General features: G+C 39.4%; 1 protein-coding gene across 2 annotated transcripts in view; it reads right to left on the bottom strand.

Moving 5' to 3' along the window:
• SCAPER (S-phase cyclin A associated protein in the ER) overlaps nt 1–25,202 on the bottom strand; it is a 173,799-nt gene that overhangs the window by 77,834 nt on the left and 70,763 nt on the right. For both annotated transcript variants that reach the window (XM_075273805.1, XM_075273806.1), the window contains exons 18-20: nt 22,344–22,496; nt 21,372–21,479; nt 1,105–1,241 (exon numbers count right to left, since the gene is read on the bottom strand). In XM_075273805.1, coding sequence (XP_075129906.1) covers nt 1,105–1,241; nt 21,372–21,479; nt 22,344–22,496 — 398 coding nt within the window. The remainder of the gene's footprint in view (nt 1–1,104; nt 1,242–21,371; nt 21,480–22,343; nt 22,497–25,202) is intronic.

Below are 25,202 nucleotides of genomic sequence, written 5' to 3'. Positions count from 1 at the left end.
CAATCAGGCCAAGTGACATATATCACTGGTTGCAGTATAAGGCTTAGTTTAGCCAAAGGCTAAACAATAGCACTCTCTTCCCCACCCATAGTGCTGCTAATTAAATGGTATTCTACAACTAAGGAATGACTGTTTCCGAAATGTGTCAGCTTTCTCTTGCTTTCTTCAAGATATGTAACATTTTTTTTTATCATTATGAGAACAATAAGAGTTAAAGGGGTTGTCCCATAACAAGGATCCTATCTATACTGCTTGTTAATGTGGATTTAAGACTTTTCCTAAATACACTGCTTCAGCAAAACTGCTTTGTTTGTCCACTATCTTACTTTATTCACTTCATTGTTGACACTGCGTTTCTATGGCCCTTGGGATTATCTGCTCAAATGTCAAATGACATAGCTGCCTGCTCTCAGGGGGGAGGAGGGAGGGGCTAAGTGCATGGGAGTGAGCCTGTGTCTGTAGCTGTTCCTGTGTCCTGATTTCTTATATAATACAGTTTAAATCCTAGTGGGCTAAAGGACCTGGTCCCTCTGCTCACTAGGATTTAGCTTTCTTATATAGAGCAGGCTAAAAGCTAGTGGATAGAAGGACTTGTTCCCTTAGCCCACTAAGATTTAGCCGACTCTATATAGAACAAGCTAAAGCCAAGTGTTATAGGACCTTTGATGACATCACAGGCCCTTCAGTCGTCCCATAGGATCACACTATGTGGTGGGCGGAGCTACACGCTAATTTGGGGGGGGAGCTAAACTGGAGGTAGTCGGACAGTATGACTTTGCATATGAAACCCCGCCCACCAGTTAACGTTGAAAACCAGGGAGAAAGAAGTCTTTACAGCAGCAAAGACTGGGGAACAAGGGAGATGGGAATACACCTTTAATTATTAATTTTTAAATACTTTTTGGATTGCTGGATCTTCTGAGGATTTCTCTAATTAAATAGCCGACACTTATGGTGGGAGGGAGAAGAAACAAGTTGGAAAGGCCCACTGCTAGCGGAACAGCGTGCCTTGTCAATTCGTTTGATGATGACTACATCTGTACCTTTAGGGATAAAATTTGTACATTACATAACAATGTAACTGTAGGCAGGACTAAAACATACTTTGAGTTTATCCGCGTCTTCAGCTTTTTAGCTTTCTTTTTATTCTTTTGCTTCTCATCGCCATCTTTTAAAGGTTCTACAGGAACAGGCGTCTCAATCAAAACATCCACAATATATTTTTTCAGAGAAAGATGTTCCTGGAAGAAAGATTTATTATATTAGACAGATCAAAAAACTAGTTCACTTCAATAAGAAATGTATACTATTGCTAGGAAAATTTCTGAAGAAGTACATTATTAAAGTAAAAACCGATTTCATACATGCTTAACAAGTAGTTGTATAGACAGTATCACATTTACAGTGTCCACAAGACTTGCTATGAGATTATTCTCATGAATAATCATGGCTTGTGGCCATATATTTCCAACAATAATGTGTCTCCCTTGATATAAAAGCTGGGACACTGTAAACTGGTCATAGTGAGTATCTAGCTTTCCTATAATACTTCACGGTCTCCACTCTTGGGCGTTCCTCACCTATTTCTCAGCCTTCTCAACTTTCACAAGAAGGATGATTGGATTAGTCCAAACTTTACAATCAAAATTCATCAAAAGACAGCAAAAGGAATATCAGAAATGCCCAGGTTGGAGTGTCATTTATACCCAATGCACATCAAAAAGAAGGATTAGTATTTTCTCCCCAAAAAAGTGTGGAGTAAAACTGCATATTAAATAACCTCATGGTTTAACGGATCTTACGTCTAATTGCCGGCGAGGTCCATGTAATCAAACTATATAAAATATTCACGCTATTAATAAGACGTATAATCAAAGGATGAAATTCATGCTTTCAAAGGGAAAGCTTGGCATTCTAAAGAAAGGGGCAGAGAAAACCGAGACTGTGAGAGCAGGTAATAGTGTGACCTTTGGTAAAGTAGTGTAAGCTTTGTGCCATGAAGTCCGTACACCAGGAAAGCCACACCCTGACATTTAATAGGACTTAAATTGACAGCCTTTCTTACTGCGGTTTTCTTAAAATAAAATTTAGAAAAGTAGGAGCAAAATTGGTGTAATGGAGATTAGACTATATGAAGCAAAAGCTAATGCTAAAGGGAAGACATCTGTCTTTGTATTTTATGGCTTGTGGTCTGTACCTTCCAGCCTAGTCAGGTGTGTAGCTAGGTCATAGTTTAGCACGAAAAGGGAACATAAAGTATTAGTCTGGTAAGACAAACAGAGGCGACGCATAATGTGTAATATGTGTTTATAATAATCCAATGTCAGATTCTTCACAGGTATTTAAATTTCATTTGTAAAAAATGAATTTTTGTAAATAACAAAAGTCACAAATATAAATGTAATACAAACAAAACAAGGTACAATATAGAGTTTGTTGTACACCTGAAACAGGTAATGAACTCCTGCTGGTGTCATGTCTTATCTGATGTTCCATTTACTCAAAGTTGGAGACATTTATTTGTTCAGGTATTGGCTTTGTAACCAGAGCCCCGAATCAGTTATAGTTAGCCTTGCAGTACGTTTTGGTGAAAATAGTTGGGGTGACTTGGCCTATGAATGGATACTATGAATGGTATTGCATCATATGTATCTGCTTACTTGCTAATATTAAATATTATTCCTATGGCAAATTGGGGAATTCCTCAAGTTCCAAATTTATTGCACATCTGGGAACTGCTTATGTAGCAATTCTATAACGGCTCCATAGGAAAATAAAGACACACAACTGAGAGTAACAGGTATAGATTCTTAAAGGGTTGTTCAGGCAAAAATGGACAACCCCTTTAACTTTTAAATCAGCTGCGGGCATTGAAAAAAAAAAATCATACTCACCTGTCCTCAATGCTCTGGTGTGCTCCCGCAGCGTCCCAGTCTTTCTGTTGAACGGTCCTTTTGCAGAGTTCTGCCGAAGCCGCTGATTGGCCTCAGCGGTCACATGGCGAATGGCATGTAATATCACTGCCTGTGAGTGACATCATGGGTCTCTTCCTGAGGCCTGCTGAGGCCGCTGATTGGCCTCATTGGTCATGTGACTGCTGAGGCCAACCAGCAGAACTCCGGAAGACCCGTTCGGCAGAAGGTTCAGACTGTGCGTCAGAAGGACACCGGAGCATCGGGGACAGGTATGATTTTTTTTTGTTTTTTTTTACTTTTTTTCAATGCCCCAGGCTGATTTTAAAGTTGAATGTGTTGCCCATTTTTGCATGGACAACCCTTTTAAAGAGGACTTTACTCCTATCAACTTCATTTCTTAGCAACTGTTAATAGATGCTGCTCCCCTCTTCTGGTACAGTTGAAATGTTTCTCTAGCCCACACCATTCCTGAGCAATCATATCTGTTATTTTTGGTGCCTGAAATGCTATCTTGGCTCTGTACTGTCAGGAAGGCATAGCAGACAAGGGGTGTGATTCTAAGCTCTGACACTGGCTGCCTCTGATTGGAGCTATGAATCACACCTCCCTGCCTAACACCACCTTTCTGACATTACTAAGCTTAGATTGCACATCAGACATAAAAACTAACTGCACTTGTTGCTTGAGAATAGTTGAGGCTAGAGTTAAAATTCCAACTGTGCTGAAATCAGCGGAGCAACAACTATTAACAGATGCTAAGAATATTAATTGGATGAGGGGGTAAAAGCTACTCTTTAACCCCTTCCCAACATTTACATCTTGGGTAACTAAATATGGTGGCCTCTCAGGAGTATTATACAGCAGAGACCTGGACTAATGACCCATTAAGGCTCCTGGCCTCAGCTTTGACTGAGGCACAATTTTCCCAGTGGTTCATGGGTGCTGCCATTTTGGAAAGGATCAATGGCACCCAAAAGAAGATCCGGGGCTGGTGTTTCATTGTCATGAGAGCAGGGAGACTATTAAATGCTCCCAAGCTTGACTGGCTTTAATTTGTATCACAGGTTCCTATATGCAGTCTGACATACAAATGCCAGCATTTTGTAATGCGTTAGCATTGTAATGCATTGTATTAATGAGCAGACCCCCTGGGGTCTAATAAAAAAAAAAAAAAATATATATATATATATATATATATATATATATATATATATATATATATATAAAAAAAAAAAAAATTCAAATCACCCCCCTTTCCCTAGAACACATATAAAAGTACTAAAATATTGTGAAACACAACACATTAGGTATCCCTGTGTCCAAAATCACCTGGTCTACAAACTTAAATGACTCTGATAAAAATTTCATATGTACACACGTGGACAAAATTGTTGGTACCCCTTGTTTAATAAAAGAAAAAAACGACAATGGTCACAGAAATAACTTGAATCTGACAACTGTCCCTATTTTGAAACATGGAGGAGGCTCTGTTATGTTCTGGGGCTGCTTTGCTGCATCTGCCACAGGGTGTCTTGAATCTGTGCAGGGTACAATGAAATCTCAAGACTATCAAGGGATTCTAGAGAGAAATGTGCTGACCAGTGTCAGAAAGCTCGGTCTCAGTTGCAGGTCATGGGTCTTGCAACAGGATAATGACCCAAAACACACAGCTAAAAACACCCAAGAATGTCTAAGAGGAAAACATTGGACTATTCTGAAGTGGCCTTCTATGAGCCCTGACATAAATCCTATCGAGCATCTGTGGAAGGAGCTGAAACATGTCGTCTGGAAAAGGCACCCTTTAATCCTGAGACAACAGGAGCACTTTGCTCATGAAAAGTGGGCCAAAATGCCTGTTGAGAGATTCAGAAGTCTCATTGACAGTTACAGAAATCGTTTGATTGCCTCTAAAAGTTGTGCAACAAAATATTAAGTTAAGGGAACCATCATTTCTGTCCAGGCCTGTTTTTATTTTATTTTTTTTAAATTCTGTTGAAGCGAAAAGCAATGTCTGACTTTCATTTGTTTATTTTCATAGAATTTTTTATTTATTATTACTTTTGTCAGATTCAAGTTATGTCTGTGATAATTGTGGGTTTTTCTTTCATTAAATGAGGGGTACCAACAATTTTGTCCACGTGTGTATATAGACAGATATATTATAGCTAAAAAGTACACCTATTCATCTCAGTACATGGAAATATAAAAAGTTATGGGTGTCAGAATATGGCAACTTAAAAAAAAAAAGTGTTTGCAAAGTTTTGGATTTTTGTTAAGGGTTTAAAATGGAAATAAAACTATATAAAATTGATATCCCTAAAACTGTACCCCCCCCCCAAATAAATAAATAAATAAATAAATAAAATATAGGTGACATGTAATTATGGCTCTGTGAAGGGAAAAATTAAAAAAGTTATGTGGTTTGGAAGGCAGGGAGTCAAAAATAAAAATAAAAAAATTCCGCTGGTGGGAAGGGGTTAAATCAGCGCCAACCATCACAAATCATTCTAAACAGGTAGACAAAGGTTTTCAGCGTCAATATTGCTCAATAGTAACAAATCCCAAAGAACTGTAAGGTACCCATAGGGGGTGGTCCCCTGTTAGTTGAAAACACAGTTCAATGAGAGTGAACAGACAAAGGGAAGAGGAATGGCCTGTTAGTGCTACAAAGGGCACTATATTTTGTTGAGTTTTGGAAGATTGTCCAAAAATACCAAGACTTCTGAAACTTGTCCTCAGTACCCTTGAGTAATGCAGTCAGCTCCTCCATCCTCATAATCTCCTTTATATGGCCAATCCACATGGTGACCCATGGGCAACTAATCTCCATTATACATGCCCTAGCTCTACTAATCAGGTGGCAACACAAAGTGATTGTATAAGCAGAGGGGTATATCACAGAGATGCAACAGAAACAGCACAGGCAATTTGGGAAGTATTCTGCAAATTTTGAGGTGATACACAAAAATCTAACAAATCTGGGAACTCCCAGAAGGTATGCAGGAGTGTGCAGACTTCATTACTACAATGCCAGCACATCCGTAAAACTGACGGCATAAGTGTATGTAATCTGGAGGATATTTCTAAAGATATGCTATGAAACAAAATTGTAATTGTAATATATATGCATTTCTAGATTGTAAGCCCTTGCGGGCAGGGCCCTCTACCCCACTGTGCCTGTCAGTCACTGTTAGTTTTATATCTGCCTGCATAATTTGTGTACTGTATGTAACCCCCAAATGTAAAGCACCATGGAATTAATGGTGCTATATAAATAAATAATAATAAATAATAATAATTACGTGGGAAAAAACTGGTTTCCATAGCGTACCATTGGTCTACAGCTACACAGATACACAAATCATAGTTCCATGCAGTCATTTAAAGGACAGAGAGTACAGCATGAGATTTATAACACCAAAAGTTCTATGTACAATATTAGGTGACTTCTGGAATGGGTACAGCGCTGGGATTACATTTTAGGCACCTCTCTATGACTTCATTACATTAAACAAGAGGATCAAGTGCCAGATGTACAAGAGAATTAATTTGTGGCCAGCCAATTAATGCAGACCGTGCATTGTAAACAGCTTATGTAAACAGATTTCACTTGTGCCATCCAACCATAAAACTTGACCCCTTGTACTGACATTCACATTTTATTCCTGAGGTAATGAAAATCAAAATATCTTCCCAAGGAATCATAAATAAGACATGTTCATTGCTGTAGACATCAAGGACTGGTTGTTATACTCTATTGACACCAATAACATAGCTCAGTTATGTATTTAGAGGAAGCGTAAGGAAAATTCGGATCATAAGTATTGGGAAGAATAAAGCCTAAGGCTAGGTTCACAATAGCGTAAATACCCGATGGAGGACCAGAAGAACAGACAAACGGATTAGCTGACACCAACAGAGTCTGAGGGACCCCACTGACTATAATGTGGTCCCTAGGATGTTCGTTCTTTTTAATTGAAAATGCCAGATGAAAAAGTCAGTCTTGCAAAACTTTTTCATTTGGCGATTTTAGATGGATATTGTGTCAAAGTCTCCAGAAGGTGAACCTTATTCACAAGACTATTCCATTTCTACCGTCCTTGAAATACAGATGCACATGCCATCTGTTTTGCATCCATTTTTAATGGACCTTATGAATTCTACTGGTCTTTCTTTTTTGACCCAACAAACTGACACTGGGTTCACACTAGCATTCGGCAGTCCATTCTCAGGTTTCCTGTCAACCTGTCATGCCGAGTCCGGCCGTCAGCGCCGGTGAGCATTTTATGCTCTCCGCGGCGAAACCGTTTTTTTTAAACCGGACACAGAGTACTGCATGTCCGACTCTGTGTCCGTTTAAAAAAAAAACAGTTTCACCGAGGAGAGCATAAAACACTCACCGGCGCTCACGGCCGGACACCTTTCAAACCCATTCAAATGAATGGGTTTGAAAGAGTCCTGCAGCTTCCCGTCTCCTGCTCTGTTTTGTACAGGAAACGGAAACCTGCACGGACTCCCAGGCGCAGATGTGAACGAGCCCTGATCTGTTTTTAACAGATGTAACTCGGCCATATAAAATTAAAAAAAAGGGCTATCAGAACTGTTTTACATCCATTAAAAAAAGATCAATTGATTTCAATTGATCTGTGCGTCTGACCAAAATATGGACATGTGATTCTGCAGCGAGCTGCTTAATTGATTTATTGCTACATTCTATTTACTAGTAGCCTCCTATCTACAACCTAGCAGTGTTAAAAAAGCAAGGAACAGTAGAGTGTAACGGCTACAGTTATTTCAGAGACTTTTTTATCCCCCCCCCCCTTCATGCACGAAAAAGGAGAAAGTATCTGCTTGAAAAGCGAAGATGAAATCATATTTCTTTAATATGATATATTTCAAAGTTTCCTATATGAACTTAACAATTCATTTATGAAAAGTTGTTTATAACTGGAGATACAGTTTAAACCCAGAATGAACATGAAATTAAATGAATAAATTTAAACTGTACTGGGCTTTTTCCACAAAACTATACAGCCATCTACAGTGCCTTGCGGAAGTATTCGGCCCCCTTGAACTTTTCAACCTTTTGCCACATTTCAAACATAAAGATATGAAATTTTAATTTTTTGGGGGAAGAATCAACAACAATTTATTGGATATTTTAAACTTTTTTAACAAATAAAAAACTGAAAAGTGGGGCATGCAAATATTATTCGGCCTCTTTACATTCAGTGCAGCAAACTCACTCCGTTCAGTTCAGTTCAGATCTCTGAATGATCCAATGTTGTCCTTAATGACTGATGATGATTCATAGAATCCACCTATGTGTAATAAAGTCTCCGTATAAATGCTCCTGCTCTGTGATAGTCTCAGGGTTCTGTTTAAAGCGCAGAGAGCATCATGATAAACTAGTTTCAATATTTTCAAACATCATGATAAACTATACAATTTCAATACTTCCAGCATTACTACATACAGTCATGGCTGTAAGTATTTGTCCCAGAAAATTATTGTCATTATAAATGTTTTGTTATACACATATTTATTTCCCTTGTGTATATTAGAACAACACACAAAAAAAAGAAAGCCAAAAATTGCATAATTTGATGCCAAACTCCTAAAATGGGTCAGACAAAATTACTGACACACTCAAATTAATATTTGGTTGCACACCCATTGGAAAAAAATAACTGAACTCAATCGCTTCCTATAACCATCAACAAGCTTCTTACACCTGTCAAGTAGAGTTTTGAATCACTCCTCTTTTGTAAACTGCTCCAGGTCTCTCATATTTGAAGGATGCCTTCTCCCTCCCTACAGCAAGTTTAAGATCTCTCTACAGAGGTTCAATGGGATTTAAACTCTTTACTGGGTACTTCAGAACTCTCCAGCGCTTTGGTTCTATTCATTTCTGGATGCTTTATTGAAGCATGTTTAGAGTCATTGTCTTGCTGGAAGACCCATGACCTGGGCCCTATAGTGAGACCCAAAATCCTTTGGTAATCTTCAGATTTCATGATGCCTTACACACAGTCAAGGCACTCAGTGTTGTTTACCCACAATTTTGAAAAGGTGTGTCTAATGTATACATGTCTAATTTGCCTTTTTTCTCAGTATTTTTGTGTTGTTCCAATACACACAAACGATAACAAAACATGTTGTTAGGGTCTGGGGTTGCTAGGTGGGGTGGCATAGACACACAAGTCCAGATTCTTTAGTCCAAACCAAAAGTAGAGTTTATTTTCACTATAAAAATGCAGCAACAAAAGGAAACAATACAAAAATAAATACCTGCCCGGCTAGGCTCTAACTAAACATAGACTAGGTTACTTCACCTAGAATAACAGAAATCAAAAAGCCAGTAGAATCACTCAGGACACAGCTCCAAAAATATGACCACTCTCTTTGGCTCTCCAGCGAAACTCTGCCCCCAGTCTGCTGCTGGAGCTGGCTTCTTAAGCCTTCCTTGATGAGCAGACTCTCTGCAGCTGAGTTGCTGCCGGAACATCCCCAAAGTGTGGACTGAAGGGGGGTGGAATGATAGGTCCCACTACCAACCTACCTGTCATTCCCAAAAATCCAGGCCAATACTGAGCATTTACCAAAATGAAAGTTGTCTGCTGAGAACAAACATTCCTTCTGGAGTTTTCTCATCTCACCCACCTTAGTAGCCTGGGTGAGATGTACACCCCCTCCAATACCTGACAAGCCATCGGCTTACAATGTGTAATTGCAATCATTTTCTGGAATTTACATTTTCTGGAAAAATTTCAGGGATGCCGACAATTCAGCCATGACTGTATGTCTCAACCCTCTAAAAGACTTGATTATGCAATCAATTGTACAATATACTGCAATATTTCTGTAGTGTAGTGTGCCTGCAGAATCTTCCTATGTCTATAAAAGGAATACTAACCTGGTGAGCCTGGGGCCTTCCCCAGACTCTCAGCTTCCATGACAAACCCTTGGCACTCCACAACTGTATCACAGGAGAGCTGATTAGTAAACCAAGGGAACCACTTCCTACTGTCTATCTAAGTCATCTCCGATCCTCTGGGAACTGCGGGAGGGCTGGCACCTGCCATATATTTTTCAATTTTTTTTGTGTCTGTTTCTGCTGTTCTTCTGTAACTTTTACTTTGAAGTGACTTTAAAGGTTAGTTTACATCTGTTCCAAAGTCTCAGTTATAGACTCTTTCACAAAATCCGCTTGAAATTGGTATTGGAAAAAGTCTTGCATGGATGCATGGCATGTTGGTTTCAGTTTTAAAATGACAGACACCTGACGAACCCCATTACAGGCAAAAGGGTCTGTCAGGCAACATGAGTAACCACTATTACAGTGCTCTGCCTATCCGTTGTTCTAGTCTTCTGACGGACCAGAACAACAGATAGGTCAGTGTTAGTGGGAACCTAGTATAGGTGAGTATAAAGGGCTGAACCAACATGTATTTCAAATTGTGACATATCAGTATAACATGAAAATCAGGTCCCAGAATAACAATATCAACCAGTGTACATAAAAGTGTAAATGATCAGCTTAAATATTCTCTCATTCAAGTAAGGCTCCACAAGTGCAGATTACGTTCAGTGGAAACCCAGAGGTTAAACAGTAGAAAAGCTTTCCCACCCATGTGACCAACTTTAGCTCTTAGGCATCAATACAAAATATGTCAAGTGCGTGAGGTCAATACAATATTTAAGTCAAGAGAGTGAGGTCAGAGAAGCAGCTGTGGTGAGTTCACATGAGAGGTGTTTATCAAGGAAGCAACTTGGATGTGAGGTCACGAGAGAGGGATATATTACAAATGCCACATGCCACTTGGCATCTAATAACCCTGAGTACTTGCATTCCCTGATTAAGTATAAAACAAACAATGGAAAAACACTACAGTTCAAGTTTTGGATTAAAATAAGATTGTGCGATATAAAAAAAAAAAAAAACTACAAAACAGTGGCATTTATTTCCTATGTGTACATTTGCCAGAGCACCATGTTCGTGTTCAAAATGTTTTACCTGTTTTGCTTTAAAGAGCCTATTAAGCTGAAGAATGATTCCGCACAGAGAACACAAAGATAACTGTAAAAGTCATTGTGACAGCTAATACAACAATTTGTTACTAGAATGAATAAACTCTTGGAAATAAGACATTGTAGGTATAGTTAGTGTAAAGATGACAAAGACAACAAGGGCACGAGTCAGGGAATTCAAATGCCCTATCCTAAGGAATGGTCATCACTTAGAAATCGGATAACCCCTTTAACTTTAATTTGTCTGCAAATTTAAATATGGTTCTGTTCAAGGGGCAATACCTTTATAGAGTTCAAAATGAGCCTGTGTGCATTTCTTGAAAACTTCCTTTTGTTATGTAGTGTTTTTCCTTTACACTGGGTAAAAATTGCAGGAAAATGGTCTAAAAATCTTTTTTTCAATCTTAAGAACTATATTTCTTAAAGGGTAATCTCAATGATCAAAAGGAAATAAAGTACTGTATATACTCGAGTATAAGCCGACTTTTCAGCACATTTTTTATGCTGAAAAAGACCCCCTCGGCTTATACTCGAGTCAGGGTCCCAATCTGCAACTATTAGTCCTCATTTTGTTAATATAAATGCATTGGTCAGGGGCCCCGATCGGCAAAATGAGGTACAGAGCACAGGACCTTCAAGGACCTGCATATATTAAGTGAAGGGGGATGCCTGCATCAAGGAGAGGAAGCTCCGTGTAACAAAGTGAAAGTAAAACACAGGTATATACTCGGGTTACTATTTCTAGTAATGTCAGGCATTTGGGGTTATTAATTTAGTTTCAGTAACTCCATGTGTCTCACATTAATAGCAGTTAACCCCATCATGTCCCTAAAATTAACCTCTGTGTGCCCCATATAAGGGTTACTAATATGTGAGACACATGGGGGCACTAATAAAGGACCTTAATGAAATGAAGATACTTAATTATTACCTCCATATATCCCACATATCAGTAACTCTTATGTGAGGCACACAGGGGGTTAATGTGAGGGATATGATGGGGTTAACTGACACTACTATGGGGCACATGGAGTTGCTAAACTGTAATGCACATGACCAGACTTTATCTGCAATGATGGATAAAATTATGGACTATTATATTTCAATGGGCTTGTACACATAGATGCCATTGCTTTTGCAGCCCTGTGTCTGGGCCAAATTGAAGAGCAGCAACTTATGACTAGGCTTATACTCAAGTCAATAAGTTTTCCCAGTTTCCCAGTTTTTTGTGGTAAAATTAGGGGCCTTGGCTTATATTCGGGTCAGCTTATACTCGAGTATATGCGGTATATTCTAGCATTTAATATCAAATAACTAACCTAGAATTGAGTAGGCTGTCACTTCAGGAGATTGGAATAACTGCTTTGTATTTTCTCCTCACTAAGATATGATTCCCATGACATATTCTTAGTTGCAGAAGTGGTCAGCTACAGTCACCGCTCACTTGGTGACATACTGAAGTAACAAAACACGAACGTAACATTACTGCGTGTAGCATTCTTTGCAAAATTAGAAATCTACCCCTAACTTTTTTATTAATAACAAAGACTGCACAGAAAAGCAGCATGGAAACTAGCCAACATAAACCACCAATGTAAAAGTGGCCATAAAATTAATTTTTCACTTACACAATACAATATAATGTACATTACAATACTGTAAAGCTCTGTTCACACGTCTGAATCTGACACTGATTTTGTGGTGGATTCTGCCACAAAGTTAGAGGCAGATCTTGCTTCCCATTGCAAACAATGAAAAAATGAGCGCCATGCTCAATCATGCCATGGAGTCAACGGCCAAATTCATCTGTGCCAAATCTGCGACGGAAACTATGACAGAATCCCAAAACTCTGCTTCCTCATTCCACCACAGAAGCCAGGAGCAGAAAATGAAGAGGAATCCGAGGCAGATGTCCACCTCAAATTCCATTTAATTTTGCAACATGCAAATTAATTCTAATGAGTAACACATAACAAAACATTGATGCCAACCTATATTATATATTGGGAAAAAAAAATTAAAAATAATTACTTTCACCATAACTTTCCAATATTCCATTACAATCTAATGCATACTACTGTAGAATATTAGAGTTACAATGTAGCTGTGACTGCTCTTCTCAGGGAATAAAGATGAGAAACCTCCAAAGTGCGATAGCTTTTTCAGATTTCCCTGATGTGTGATATTGCCATATAAGAAAAAAAAAAAAGAACAAAAAAAAAAATCTCTTAACATATATTACATAACTCATCTGTTGAAGTTTTATTATTAAAAGAAGATAAATGATGTTACCGGGGAAGATGTTGTAAGATTCATGGCAGTCAAATGTTGTGGATGCCAGAATAAAGAAAGCTGTAAAAATGTCACTACTGCATGCAGGTACAAGCTTTGGATAAACCGATATACACTACAAGCTATTATTATACAGCTTTTGTTTGTGCTACCACTGCCATGCTGAGATATGGTCTCTACAAGGAACCTTTGAAGGTAATGCATTTTTTTTTTCTCTTTTTTTTTCTTTAAGTGTAGATTGTGAGCCCCACATAGAGCTTACAATGTACATTTTTCCCTATCAGCATGTCTTTGGAATATGGGATGGAAATCCATGCAAACACGGGGAGAAGATACAAACTCCTTGCAGATGGTTTTTTTTACCCTTGGCGGGATTTGAACACCAGGACTCCAGCGCTGCAAGGCTGCAGTGCTAACCACTGAGCCACCATGTGGCCCCAAAGGGAATGCATTGTGAGAAAATTACCTATTGTCTAAATCACCTTTTCATGATAAACGTATTTTTTAAGAATTCTTGGCGATGTTGTTAATTTTCTATTATATATATATATATATATATATATATATATATACATACAGTATAGACCAAAAGTTTGGACACACCTTCTCATTCAAAGAGTTTTCTGTATTTGCATGACTATGAAAATTGTAGATTCACACTGAAGGCATCAAAACTATGAATTAACCCGTATGGAATTATATACTTAACAAAAAAGTGTTAAAAAACTGAAAATATGTCTTATATTCTAGGTTCTTCAAAGTAGCCACCTTTTGCTTTGATTCCTGCTTTGCATACTCTTGATGAGCTTCAAGAGGTAGTCACCAGAAATGGTTTTCACTTCACAGGTGTGCCATGTCAGGTTTAATAAGTGGGATTTCTTGCCTATAAATTGGGTTGGGACCATCAGTTGTGTTGTGCAGAAGTCAGGTGGATACATAGTTGATAGTCCTACTGAATAGACTGTTAGAATTTGTAATATGGCAAGAAAAAAGCAGCTAAGTAAAGAAAAAACGAGTGGCCACCATTACATTAAGAAATGAAGGTCAGTCAGTCCAAAAAATTGGGAAAACTTTGAAAGTGTCCCCAAGTTCAGTTGCAAAAACCATCAAGCGGTACAAAAAAAAACTGGCTCACATGAGGACTGCCACCGTAAAGGAAGATCAAGAGTCACCTCTGCTGCGGAGGATAATTTAAGCAAAGTCACCAGCCTCAGAAATCGCAGGTTAACAGCAGCTCAGATTAGAGACCAGGTCAATGCCACACAGAGTTCTAGCAGCAGACACATCTCTACAACAACTGTTAAGAGGAGACTTTGTGCAGCAGGCCTTCATGGTAAAATAGCTGCTAGAAAACCACTGCTAAGGACAGGAAACAAGCATAAGAGACTTGTTTGGGCTAAAGAACACAAGGAATGGACATTAGAGCAGTGGAAATTTGTTCTTTGGTCTGATGAGTCCAAATTTGAGATCTTTGATTCCAACCACCGTGTCTTTGTGCGATGCAGAAAAGGTGAACGGATGGACGCTACATGCCTGGTTACCACCGTGAAGCATGGAGGAGGAGGTGTGATGGTGCTTTACTGGTGACTGTTGGGGATTTATTCAAAATTGAAGGCATACTGAACCAGCATGGCTACCACAGCATCTTGCAGCGGCATGCTATTTCATCCGTTTTGCATTTAGTTGGACCATCATTTATTTTTCAACAGGAAAATGACCTCAAACACAGCTCCAGGCTGTGTAGGGGCTATTTGACCAAGAAGGAGAGTGATGGGGTGCTACACCAGATGACCTGGCCTCCACAGTCACCAGACCTGAACTCAATCGAGATGGTTTGGGGTGAGCTTGACCACAGAGTGAAGGCAAAAAGGCCAACAAGTGCTAAGCATCTCTGGGAACTCCTTCAAGACTGTTGGAAGACCATTTCTGGTGACTACCTCTTGAAGCTCATCAAGAGAATGCCAAGAGTGTGCAAAGCAGGAATCAAAGCAAAAGGTGGCTACTTTGAAGAACCTAGAATATAAGACATCTTTTCAGTTGTTTCACAATTTTATGTTAAATATATAATTCCACATGTGTTAATTCATAGTTTAGAGGCCTTCAGTGTGAATCTACAAGAGAAAAAAACTAAAAAGCCCAAAATCAGTCACTCTTTATTTCCTGGGGATGGACCATGAGCCATAGACAGCAGATCCTACTGACATCTATGGCAGAGTTTTCTAGGCATTCTTTGTGACTAGTGATCAGGTCATTGTGAAGAGAGGGATGTAAATACGCAGTGAAACTGCCTATTGTGACTGGTGGATTCTGTGTCTTATCAATATATACATATCAGTGTGCCGGTAAATGAGTTGGTTGCTGCAAAGAAATCTACTGTGGGGGCCACACGGTGGCTCAGTGGTCAGCACTGCAGCCTTGCAGCGCTGGAGTCTTAGTGTTCAAATCCTGCCAAGGGCAAAAAAAAACATCTGAAAGGAGTTTGTATGTTCTCCCCATGTTTGCACGGATTTGCATCCCATTATCCAAAAAAAGACATACTGATAGGGAAAAATGTACATTGTGAGCTCTATGTGGGGCTCACAATTTACATTTAAAAAAAAACGAAAAAAAAAACGAAATCTACTGTGGAAAACAGGAATTGTCTGCATATTGTTCAGCTTAGTGGCTGGAGTGAGAAGTGTAAGATTTGTAGGTCTTACATTAGGTCAGTGGCTTCATCAGATAGTTCCATACAGCTGTAGTAGTTTCCAAACAAATGTCTGCTGCACTTACAAATGTTCATTTCACAATTTTTGAATTTTCTGTCCCCCATTCTGTTTGAAAAATGCAGAGAGAAAAGTCTTGTAAGCAGAGCTTTTCTCTCTGCATTTTTCGGGCAGAAAATAGGCAGAATCCAGCATAGTCTACGGGGTCCGCAGGTTTTCATGGGCAAACGTTTTTTAAGTGGATTGAGTTTCCGCAAGTGTGAACCTACCGTCAGTTTGCTAACAAACCATTTACTCAAAGTAAATAATGACCACACTATGGAAAACAGGTAAGCGCAAAATTAAATATTGTTTTGTGCCTGCTACAACTGTTTAATATTCAGCTAGGGCAATGATAAGAGGTGGGTTTTCACATACATATGACTTGCTCACACATCCACATGTGATCATTGTCCATATGTTTCAATTTGGCAGAACCACTTTGCCATCAAGGAAAAAAAAAATATTTCCAAGTGAAATGACTCATATAATCCACATTTAGAAACAGCCATATAAAGTTTTTTGAGCAGTCTGAGATATTCAGTCACAGTTTCACACATGATGCAAGCTTTGCAGGCAAGTGTTTTATATGATGTCATATATCAGTGAAGTGTTTTTGATTTTAGTATAAGGCCTTGCAAGACATAGGGAATCTTTACAAGGTTTGCAAGATTGCATATTTTGTGCAAAATATTGACTAATATCTTGTGGTTATTAATATATTTTTTTGCAGGATGTATCCAGGCAGTTATATAGTTTGATGGTTCCAGTACCAGTGGGATGCACATACGGAAGAGCTGGACAGCCCTCCATAGTTGCAACAATGTTGTCAGTAATAGGTTTTAAGCCTGCGCCGTGCACCTCGCTTCATCATGTGACTGACACCTAGCACAAAGCTTTATTTGTATACTTATGAAATGCCAGCATTCATCCCCACTCATGGACTGTAGGTGAGTGACTGGCTGCATTGTCAGCATTCTGCACCTGTGCTATCTCATACACCTTTGCTGTAAAGCTACTGGTTAGACACCAGAGGTGTTGTAGATCTCTATAAAGACATGTAGTATTATGGTGCTGTACAAGCTTTATACATGATACAGTTTAAGGACTTGCTGTGATAACAGGGGTTGGTCATTGGGCACTCCATAACACTGTCTCTTTCAGCTTGATTTCAGATCTTTTTGCACATTTAGACAGAGCTCAACTACAGGTAAAGATGTCCTTTGTGCTACAAGTACCGTATTTTACGGACTATAAGGCGCACTGGACTATAAGCCGCATTGCCCATGAGCGCCTTATAGTCCGTCTCGGTTCATATATAAGGCGCACCGGACTATAAGCCGCAGTCCGGTGCGCATTATATGTTATTGAAAGCGGCGGCAGGCAGACTTTGCCAGCGGCCGCTTAACCCCCCGCGTGCCAGCCGCTTCTATTGGAAGCGCTCGGCAGGCGAGGAGGGGCTCTATCAGCAAAATCATGCTGATAGAACCCAACCGTAAAAGTTAGATTAAACTACCCCCCCGTTTTAAAATAAAAGCCTGAAACAGAATGTGAAACTTACCGAGCGGTGCAGGGTGGGCGGGCATTCAGGCCTCCTCTTCCTCCGATGTTCCGTCCTCCTCCTCCGCCACTTGCTAACTGATAATGGCCTGGGCGCATGCACGTTATCCGTAGTAGAGGCATTATGATATTGCGCATGCGCCCAGGCCATTAGTTCGCGAGTGCCGGAGGAAGTGGAGGCCTGAATGCCCGCCCGCCCTGCACCGCTCGGTAAGTTTCACGTTCTGTTTCAGGCCGGCGTGACAGCAGGGCTGCCGGACACTTCCCATTCATTTCTATGGGTGCCGGGTGCTCCCATAGAAATGAATGGGAAGTGTCTGTCCATTCATTTCTATGGGGAGCGCTCGCATGCCGGCTCCCATAGAAATGAATGGGAAGTGTCTGTCCATTCATTTCTATGGGGAGCGCTCGCATGCCGGCTCCCATAGAAATGAATAGGAAGTGTCCGGCAGCCCTGCTGTAACGCCGGCGTGTACGGCTGTGATATACGCCGGCGTTCCGTAGTGTGAATGCACCCTTACGGTGCCTTTTATGTATGTATGGAAGCGGCATGCAGACTTTGCCGCCGCTTCCATCCATATATAAGGCGCACCGGACTATAAGCCGCACTTACGATTTCTGAGGAAATCGTAGGTTTTTATGTGCGCCTTATAGTCCGGAAAATACGGTACATGTAAAATCTAATGGTCTTATGTACAAGTCCTAAATACATGTAACTGTTGACCGTTATGTTGACAGAATATGATATATGCAACATTGTAATACGGTAGCACAGGCTGTATAACGTAGTACTGTTAATTAATTATTCATTATCAAACATTTCTGGGTGGAGAGGCTGACCGCAATATTCTCTGGTGGGATTACTGCTGTATATAGCAAAATATCTCTTTGTTCCCCTGATCATTTTTTCAGAAATATAAAATTTATTTTATCAGAATTATACAAAAAAAATGCAATACTTTTTCCATTAATATGTCCATATAGCTACTCTTCAGTACTTTAAATATAGAATACTAAACAGGAGGTGTGTTTTAGATATGAAGCATTGCCTTAACCCCAGGGCATGGCTATTCTCTGATAAGTGCTGTCCGCCATGAGTTGACTGACAGGCATTTACCAGTGAAATATATACTCTGATTGAACTGATCTGAAATGTCATCTTGAATCAGCACTACTTGTGGCATTGTACGTTGAATGTGACTTCCAGTTACGACAATCTGTACATGACTACTGCATATTACGTTGCAACTTGTGGCCCACTGCATAGTGAAATATAGTATAGTAAATATAAATATTCTTTGCGTAAACATGACATACGTCAGATATCCATGACAGTTTATCTGGAGAAGATAACATGACAGATCTGAAGAAGAGAATTGTTTATTCAGTGCCGCGGAGGGACTAACTGCAGGGCTGGAGGCTTAGAATCTGTCTGCATTAGCTCTTCTACCTGCAGGGTAGTCTTCCGCACTCTGCATGTTTCAGCATATTTTTAAGTTCATTTGGAAAAGACTTCCATTTTTCTATTTTCCAATTATCTTTTATAGCATGCGCTGCTGTTTAATCTTAAAATCATAAATGAAGTTTAAACCCCTACTGACATCTTAAATGTTTATATGGCAATTGGCTAAGGTTATTTGTATGCTGGTGGGAAGGCTGCTGTACAATGACAGCAAGGCAGACATTATAGATTCACCTACATGCTAACAAGAATATGGCTTTACATTAGAAGGTTTATTCATTCATTCATTTTAAGAACTTTTAACTAGCCAAAAAAATAACAAAAAACCAAAATAGTTCTGGACTTGTTCACAGATCAGCCTGAATACAGTAAAACAGTATGACAGTTCAGACTTTGCAGATTTCATGGAAAGTGTGTTGGGATGATATATTAGTGTACAACCTGCATTTTTCATTGTAAGTAAAGGCAAAAGAGTGATGGGACTCCCAACATACTAAGACTGACAGAAATGTACTGTAGACCTTTCAGCTTTCTCTCCTTTGCAGACCAATTGCAGGTTAACTATATTTTCAAGATGTCTACTTGGTGTCAGCAAATGGAAATATTAATTCACAGGCCTTGATGGACAGAGGGAATAAAACAGGTTGGAGTCTAGGAAATCGCTCTATTCACATGACTGACCCAATACCTGAATCCTGCTCAAATCCAATAAACACGCAGCTGTTTCCCTCAATGGGTGACTCGTGCCCGTCAAAGTGGACACAATAGTCTGATCCATGAAAAATGAGTATGGCCTAAGCAAAACAGAACTTTATTAGACACTATAAGATATAATAGCTGTGCTGTGATTGGTTGCTTTTCATAAGTCTGCCCCAGTACAGACTTAAGGGCTCGTTCACACGGGGCAAAAGGGGGTTGATTTTGGCGCTGAATCCTCCTCAAAAACCACCCCCCTCACAAGAGGTCTATGCAGACCGCTAGCATTCTTTTTCCCACTGCCCCTTCTTCAGCTGGATTCCGCGGCTGACTCAGCCGCGGCGTCTGCCTTGTGGCAGCACCCTCTGGACTAGACCCATTTATCTGGGCCTACTCCGGAGCGGGAAACTGCGACTGTCAAAAGCCGTGGCAGGCGCATATTGGTCCTATTCTGACGCAGCTTCCCGCATCAAAATCAGGACCAAAATACACGGTCCCTAGCTCCGTGTGAACAGAGCCTAAGAGTTTTGCTGCCTACACTGATACACTGTAATAAACCAATAAGCAATGCATTTTTCATGTCACTACAGAGGGCTATAGTCTCCAGATAGATCATGCAGATTATAGTCACCACAATTGAGTTTCAGACAACCAAACACATAAATGGAGGAGACATGGAAACAAGAACTATCTTTGCTATCCAATGCAACCAATCTCAGTACAGCTTTCATTTCTCATATTGCTCTTAAAAAATGAAAGCTGTCCTGTGAATGGGTACAGGTAGCATAGTTTCTCTTCAACTTGTGCTGTTTGTTTGCATATTTTGCACCCTGGGTTCTGCTCAGAAGTGGCAGCAAAATCTGCTTTAGGCTAAGGCCCCACGGGACAATACGCAGTTTTAAAGTGCTGCGGGAAAAACCGCGGCGGGAATTCATTGTGGTTCTTCCCACTGCGCTTTGAACAGAAAGTTCATGGAGTTTTCCTAAAAACGCCGCCGGCGTTTCCGTAGATATAATTGACATGCTGCAATTTCCAAAACCGAGCCGGTTTTGGAAATTGCAGCGTATCCTCCCTACTTTTGAAACGCAAAGTGGGCATGGGATTAGCATGAATCCCATCCACTTTGCAGATACTGTAAAACACTACGATTTTTCCCGCAGCATTTCCACCGCGGGCAAATCGCAGCGTTTCTGGCCCGTGGGGACCCGGCTTTAGGGTGAATTTACTGCACCTTTTTTACATCACTTTAATAGATCCATTTAACAAAAGGAAAAAAAAACAGATGGCCATCCATTTACATAGTTGTAGATTTGTTTCTGCCCAATTTGTTTTCTATTTTTTACGATGCAGATAAAGTTAAAATTAGGACCGTTGCCCGTAACAGGGAAACCGTGCCTGAAATGAATTCCGCAATTGATAACACCGCTGAAGTGTTATATCTTATCACGGAGGACAACAAAAACCAATGAAAAGTCATTGGAAAAACATTTTTCAATGACTTTTCATTGTTCTTTGTTGTCTTCTGTTATAAGATGTCACAGTGCCACAGTTTACCCAATTGTTGAAGTTTGGGCTAGCTCTGCTACCTCGGCGTATCTGTAATAATTCTTCTTCTTTGTACATTGAAATAAATTACATTTATAGTGTTATATGATAGTTTTTCATACTTACCACCTCTTCATCTGACAATTCCCGGCCCTGGATGCTGCTGTTTTCTCGTACAGTTAACTGATGCTTTTTTCCTTTTATGTGGCTGAAGAGATAAACCTCAGAAGAAATCTGCCAAAAAGTCAAGAGACCATAAGTAATAAAAACTTTAAAAAAAGGGCCAACATTATGGTGGGTTCAGACTGTTTCTTTTGTCACGCTTAATTTAAGTCTACCATCTACCCCAAACATATTCGGCTGTCACTATCATGTTACATAGCACATTAGAGTGATAAAAAACATAACTTTTTTTTTTTATGAAGTGTTATGGAAATGAGGCAGTTGGTGCACTAGGGATGGCACTTCAGTCAATAAAGCATTGTTTTGGCAGGGACAGTTCTCTAGGAGGCTGAAGATCCACCCCCAGTGCACCAACTGCCTCATTTGCATAATACTAGAAAGTAGACTCCTTTTAAAAAGTAGCCTGTTTTCTAAGCCTATTTTTAAGCTTTGTTTGAGACTTCCCTTTGATTTGGGATATGGAGAGCTTTTCCTGCCTCAAGACAAGGCAGAATCTTTCTTTTTCCAGCTTACTGATTTAAAAAAAAAAATAAATAAAATAAAAAAAAATAAAATAAGAAAAAACAGTGCTGAAAAAAGAATATCCAGGCATTTTTGACGTTCCAAAAAAACTGGTTATTCTAACGTACATATAGTATGTTTTTATATAGCGTTACTTATTTATGTAAAATAGTCCACAGCTGTATTAGTATAGAAAAAGAATGTTAAGAGTTTAAGAACGGAAATAGAAAATGACAAAAATAAAAAATTAATAGAAAAATTAATATTGCGAAATGCAAAAAAAAAAAAAAAAATTACTGGTACTATTTTTAGGAGCAATATTAGTGAAAAAAAATACCTGGATATTAGCAATGATGGGTACAGACAAATAAAAGTTGTTATTAATAAACAGGAAATGAGCAGATTAGGACGTACCATTACTCCACAGAGTGTGCACTGCTTTTTCCGTTCATATGGGGTGAGTTTAGGCGCATAGTCTGTGCTTGCATGTCTTCCACTGCTTAATTCTGCTGCCTTTTCTTTCCGTTGTTCAATCTGTTCCAAGTGTCTCCGAACACCTTCATCATGCTGAATTTCAAAATAAGAGCAGTGAGACTCCACTATGAATTAACCTTCATAACAGCATAGACATATAGTTTTGAATATCAACATATAGATAGCATAATCTTTAGCGTGAACATCAGATAAACTGATAGGATTTGGCTAGGTTCACATCTGCGCAGAGTAAAAATGGCAGAAACCGATAAACTCCCGGCAGACCCCATTAGAGACTATGGGGCCTACAGATAAACCATGTTTTAGCAAATGGGTTCTTGTCAATTTGGTCCCCAGGTGACATGAAAAAAATGACGTTACCTGTATTCTGTGAATCAGTATGTTCACAGTTGTACCAAATTTATAAAGTATTTGATCTGTTTTGATACCTTTAAAAAATAAATTAAATTAAAATTCATATTTACATGTATTGCGTTTGGATAGGCTTCCGTCTTATGTGGGACAAGAAGTAGTTTTTATTTTATACCATTTTGAGGTCTAATGGTTAATTACTTTTTATTCCATTTTTTTAGGAGGCAAAGTGAAAAAAAAGTCTAAATTTGGTTTATTTGATTTTTTTCCCCTGCTAAGACATAAACCGTATGGGATAAATATTTTTTATATCTTAATAGTTCAGGCATTTTTGAACACGGGGGTACCGGAAGTGTTTATGTTTATTATTGTTTAATTATTTTTTAGTTGAATTGTTGTATATTTTTGTGGGTCTTTATATATTTAAAATCTTTTTACTTTGTGTTTTACTTTCACTTTTAAACCCCCTAGGGACTTTGACCTAGGGGATCTGATCGTGCAAACAATATACTGCAATAATAATGTATTGCAGTATATCGTAAAATATAGTGCATCTAATAGAACTGTAGTAATGACAAGCTTATGGACCTTCAATAGGCTCCCGGCTGTCAGGGTAACCAATTTCCACCCTCCGATGACATTCTAGAGGGTTACAATTAGTAATAGATGGCAGCACCCATGATGCCTACACCCTTTAGATGCTGCGGCTGTGTTTAAACACGGCATCTAAAGTGTTCATAGCTGAAATAGGCGTTTGCAATGATCGTGGCTGTTAGCGGCGGGTGCTGGCTGTATTATACAGCTCCTGAGCCCTCTTCTTACAGCCCCTAGCAACATTTACATCATTGGTCGTTAAGGGGTTAAGCTACAGTATCTCACAAAAGTCAGTACAACTCTCACATTTTTGTAATTTTTTCATTATATGTTTACATGAGTCAACACTGAAGATATACTATTTTAGATTGTATCAAAATGTTGTAACAGTGTAAATTTGGTGGGACATCAAAATCACTCAACACACACCCATTAATGTCTAAACCCCTGGCAGGTTGCCACTGGAATCCTCTCCCACTCCTCCATGACAATATCACAGAGCTGCTGGATGTTAGAGTTCTATGTTCCTCTACTTTCCGTTTGAGGATGCCCCACAGACATTCAATAGGATTTAGGTCTGGATATATGCTTTGCCAGTCCAGCACCTTTATCCTCAGTTTCATTAGCACGAAAGTGGTCATCTTGGAGGTGTGTTTGAAGACGTTATGATGTTGGAATAGTGCCCAGCGGCAGAATTTCTGAAGGGAGGGGATCATGAACTACTTCAGTCTGACACTCCATGCTTAACTGTAGGCAAGACACACTTGTCTTTGTACCCCTCACCTGTTTCCACCAAACATGATTGACACCATCTGATCCAAATAAGTTTATCTTGGTCTCATCAGACCACAGGACATGGTTCCAGTAATTCCAGACCTTAGCCTACTTGTCTTCTGCAAACTGCGGGCTTTCTTGTGCATCATCTTTAGAAGAGGCTTGCAGACATGCAGACCAATATGATGCAGTGTGCGGTGTATGGTCTGAGCACTGACTGACCCCTCACCCATTTAACCTTTAGAGCAATGCTGGTAGAACTCATACATCTATTTTGAAAAGATAAACTCTAGATATGACAGTGAGCATAGGCACTCATCTTCAGTGAAGTCTGTTCATAGTGGAACCTGTTTTGTTAAACTGCTGTAAGGTCTTGGTCACTGGGCTGCAGCTCATTTTCAGGATGTTAGTAATCTTTTTATAGCCTAGGCCATCTTTATGTAGAGCAACAATTCTTCTTTTTCAGATCCTCAGAGAGTTATTTGCCATGAGGTCCCATGTTGAACTTCCAGTGACCAGTATGAGAAAGTGTGAGAGCGATAACACCAAATTTAAGACATCTGCTATCAATTCACACCTGAGACTTTATAATACTAATGTGTCACATGACACCGGTGATGGAAAATGGCTAATTGGGGACAATTTGTCCATTTTTACTTAGGGGTGTACTCACTTTTGATGCCAGGGGTTTAGACATCAATGGCTGTATGTTGAGATTTTCAGGGCACAGCAAATTTATACTGTTATACAAACAGTACAATGACTACTTTATATTGTATCATAGTGTCAGATCTTCATTGTTGTACTATGAAAATATATAATGAAATAATTTAAAAAATATGAGGGGGTGTACTCACTTTTGCAAGATACTGTATAAACAACTGGCTGACACACTATAAGGCTGTATTCACACTGAGTAACGCTGGCGTTTTTTGTGCTTATTTTTGCACATAGCGCCGCGTTAACACCGGTCAACGCCACCGCAAAATAGCGCGGCATTAACGTGGCGTATACGCGGCGCTATGTGTAAAAATAAGCACAAAAAACGCCAGCGTTACT

Source organism: Leptodactylus fuscus, chromosome 5 (genome assembly GCF_031893055.1).
Source record: "Leptodactylus fuscus isolate aLepFus1 chromosome 5, aLepFus1.hap2, whole genome shotgun sequence".
In the NCBI taxonomy this organism is placed as follows: Eukaryota; Metazoa; Chordata; class Amphibia; order Anura; family Leptodactylidae; genus Leptodactylus; species Leptodactylus fuscus.
This window is presented reverse-complemented; position numbering and strand designations above follow the sequence as displayed.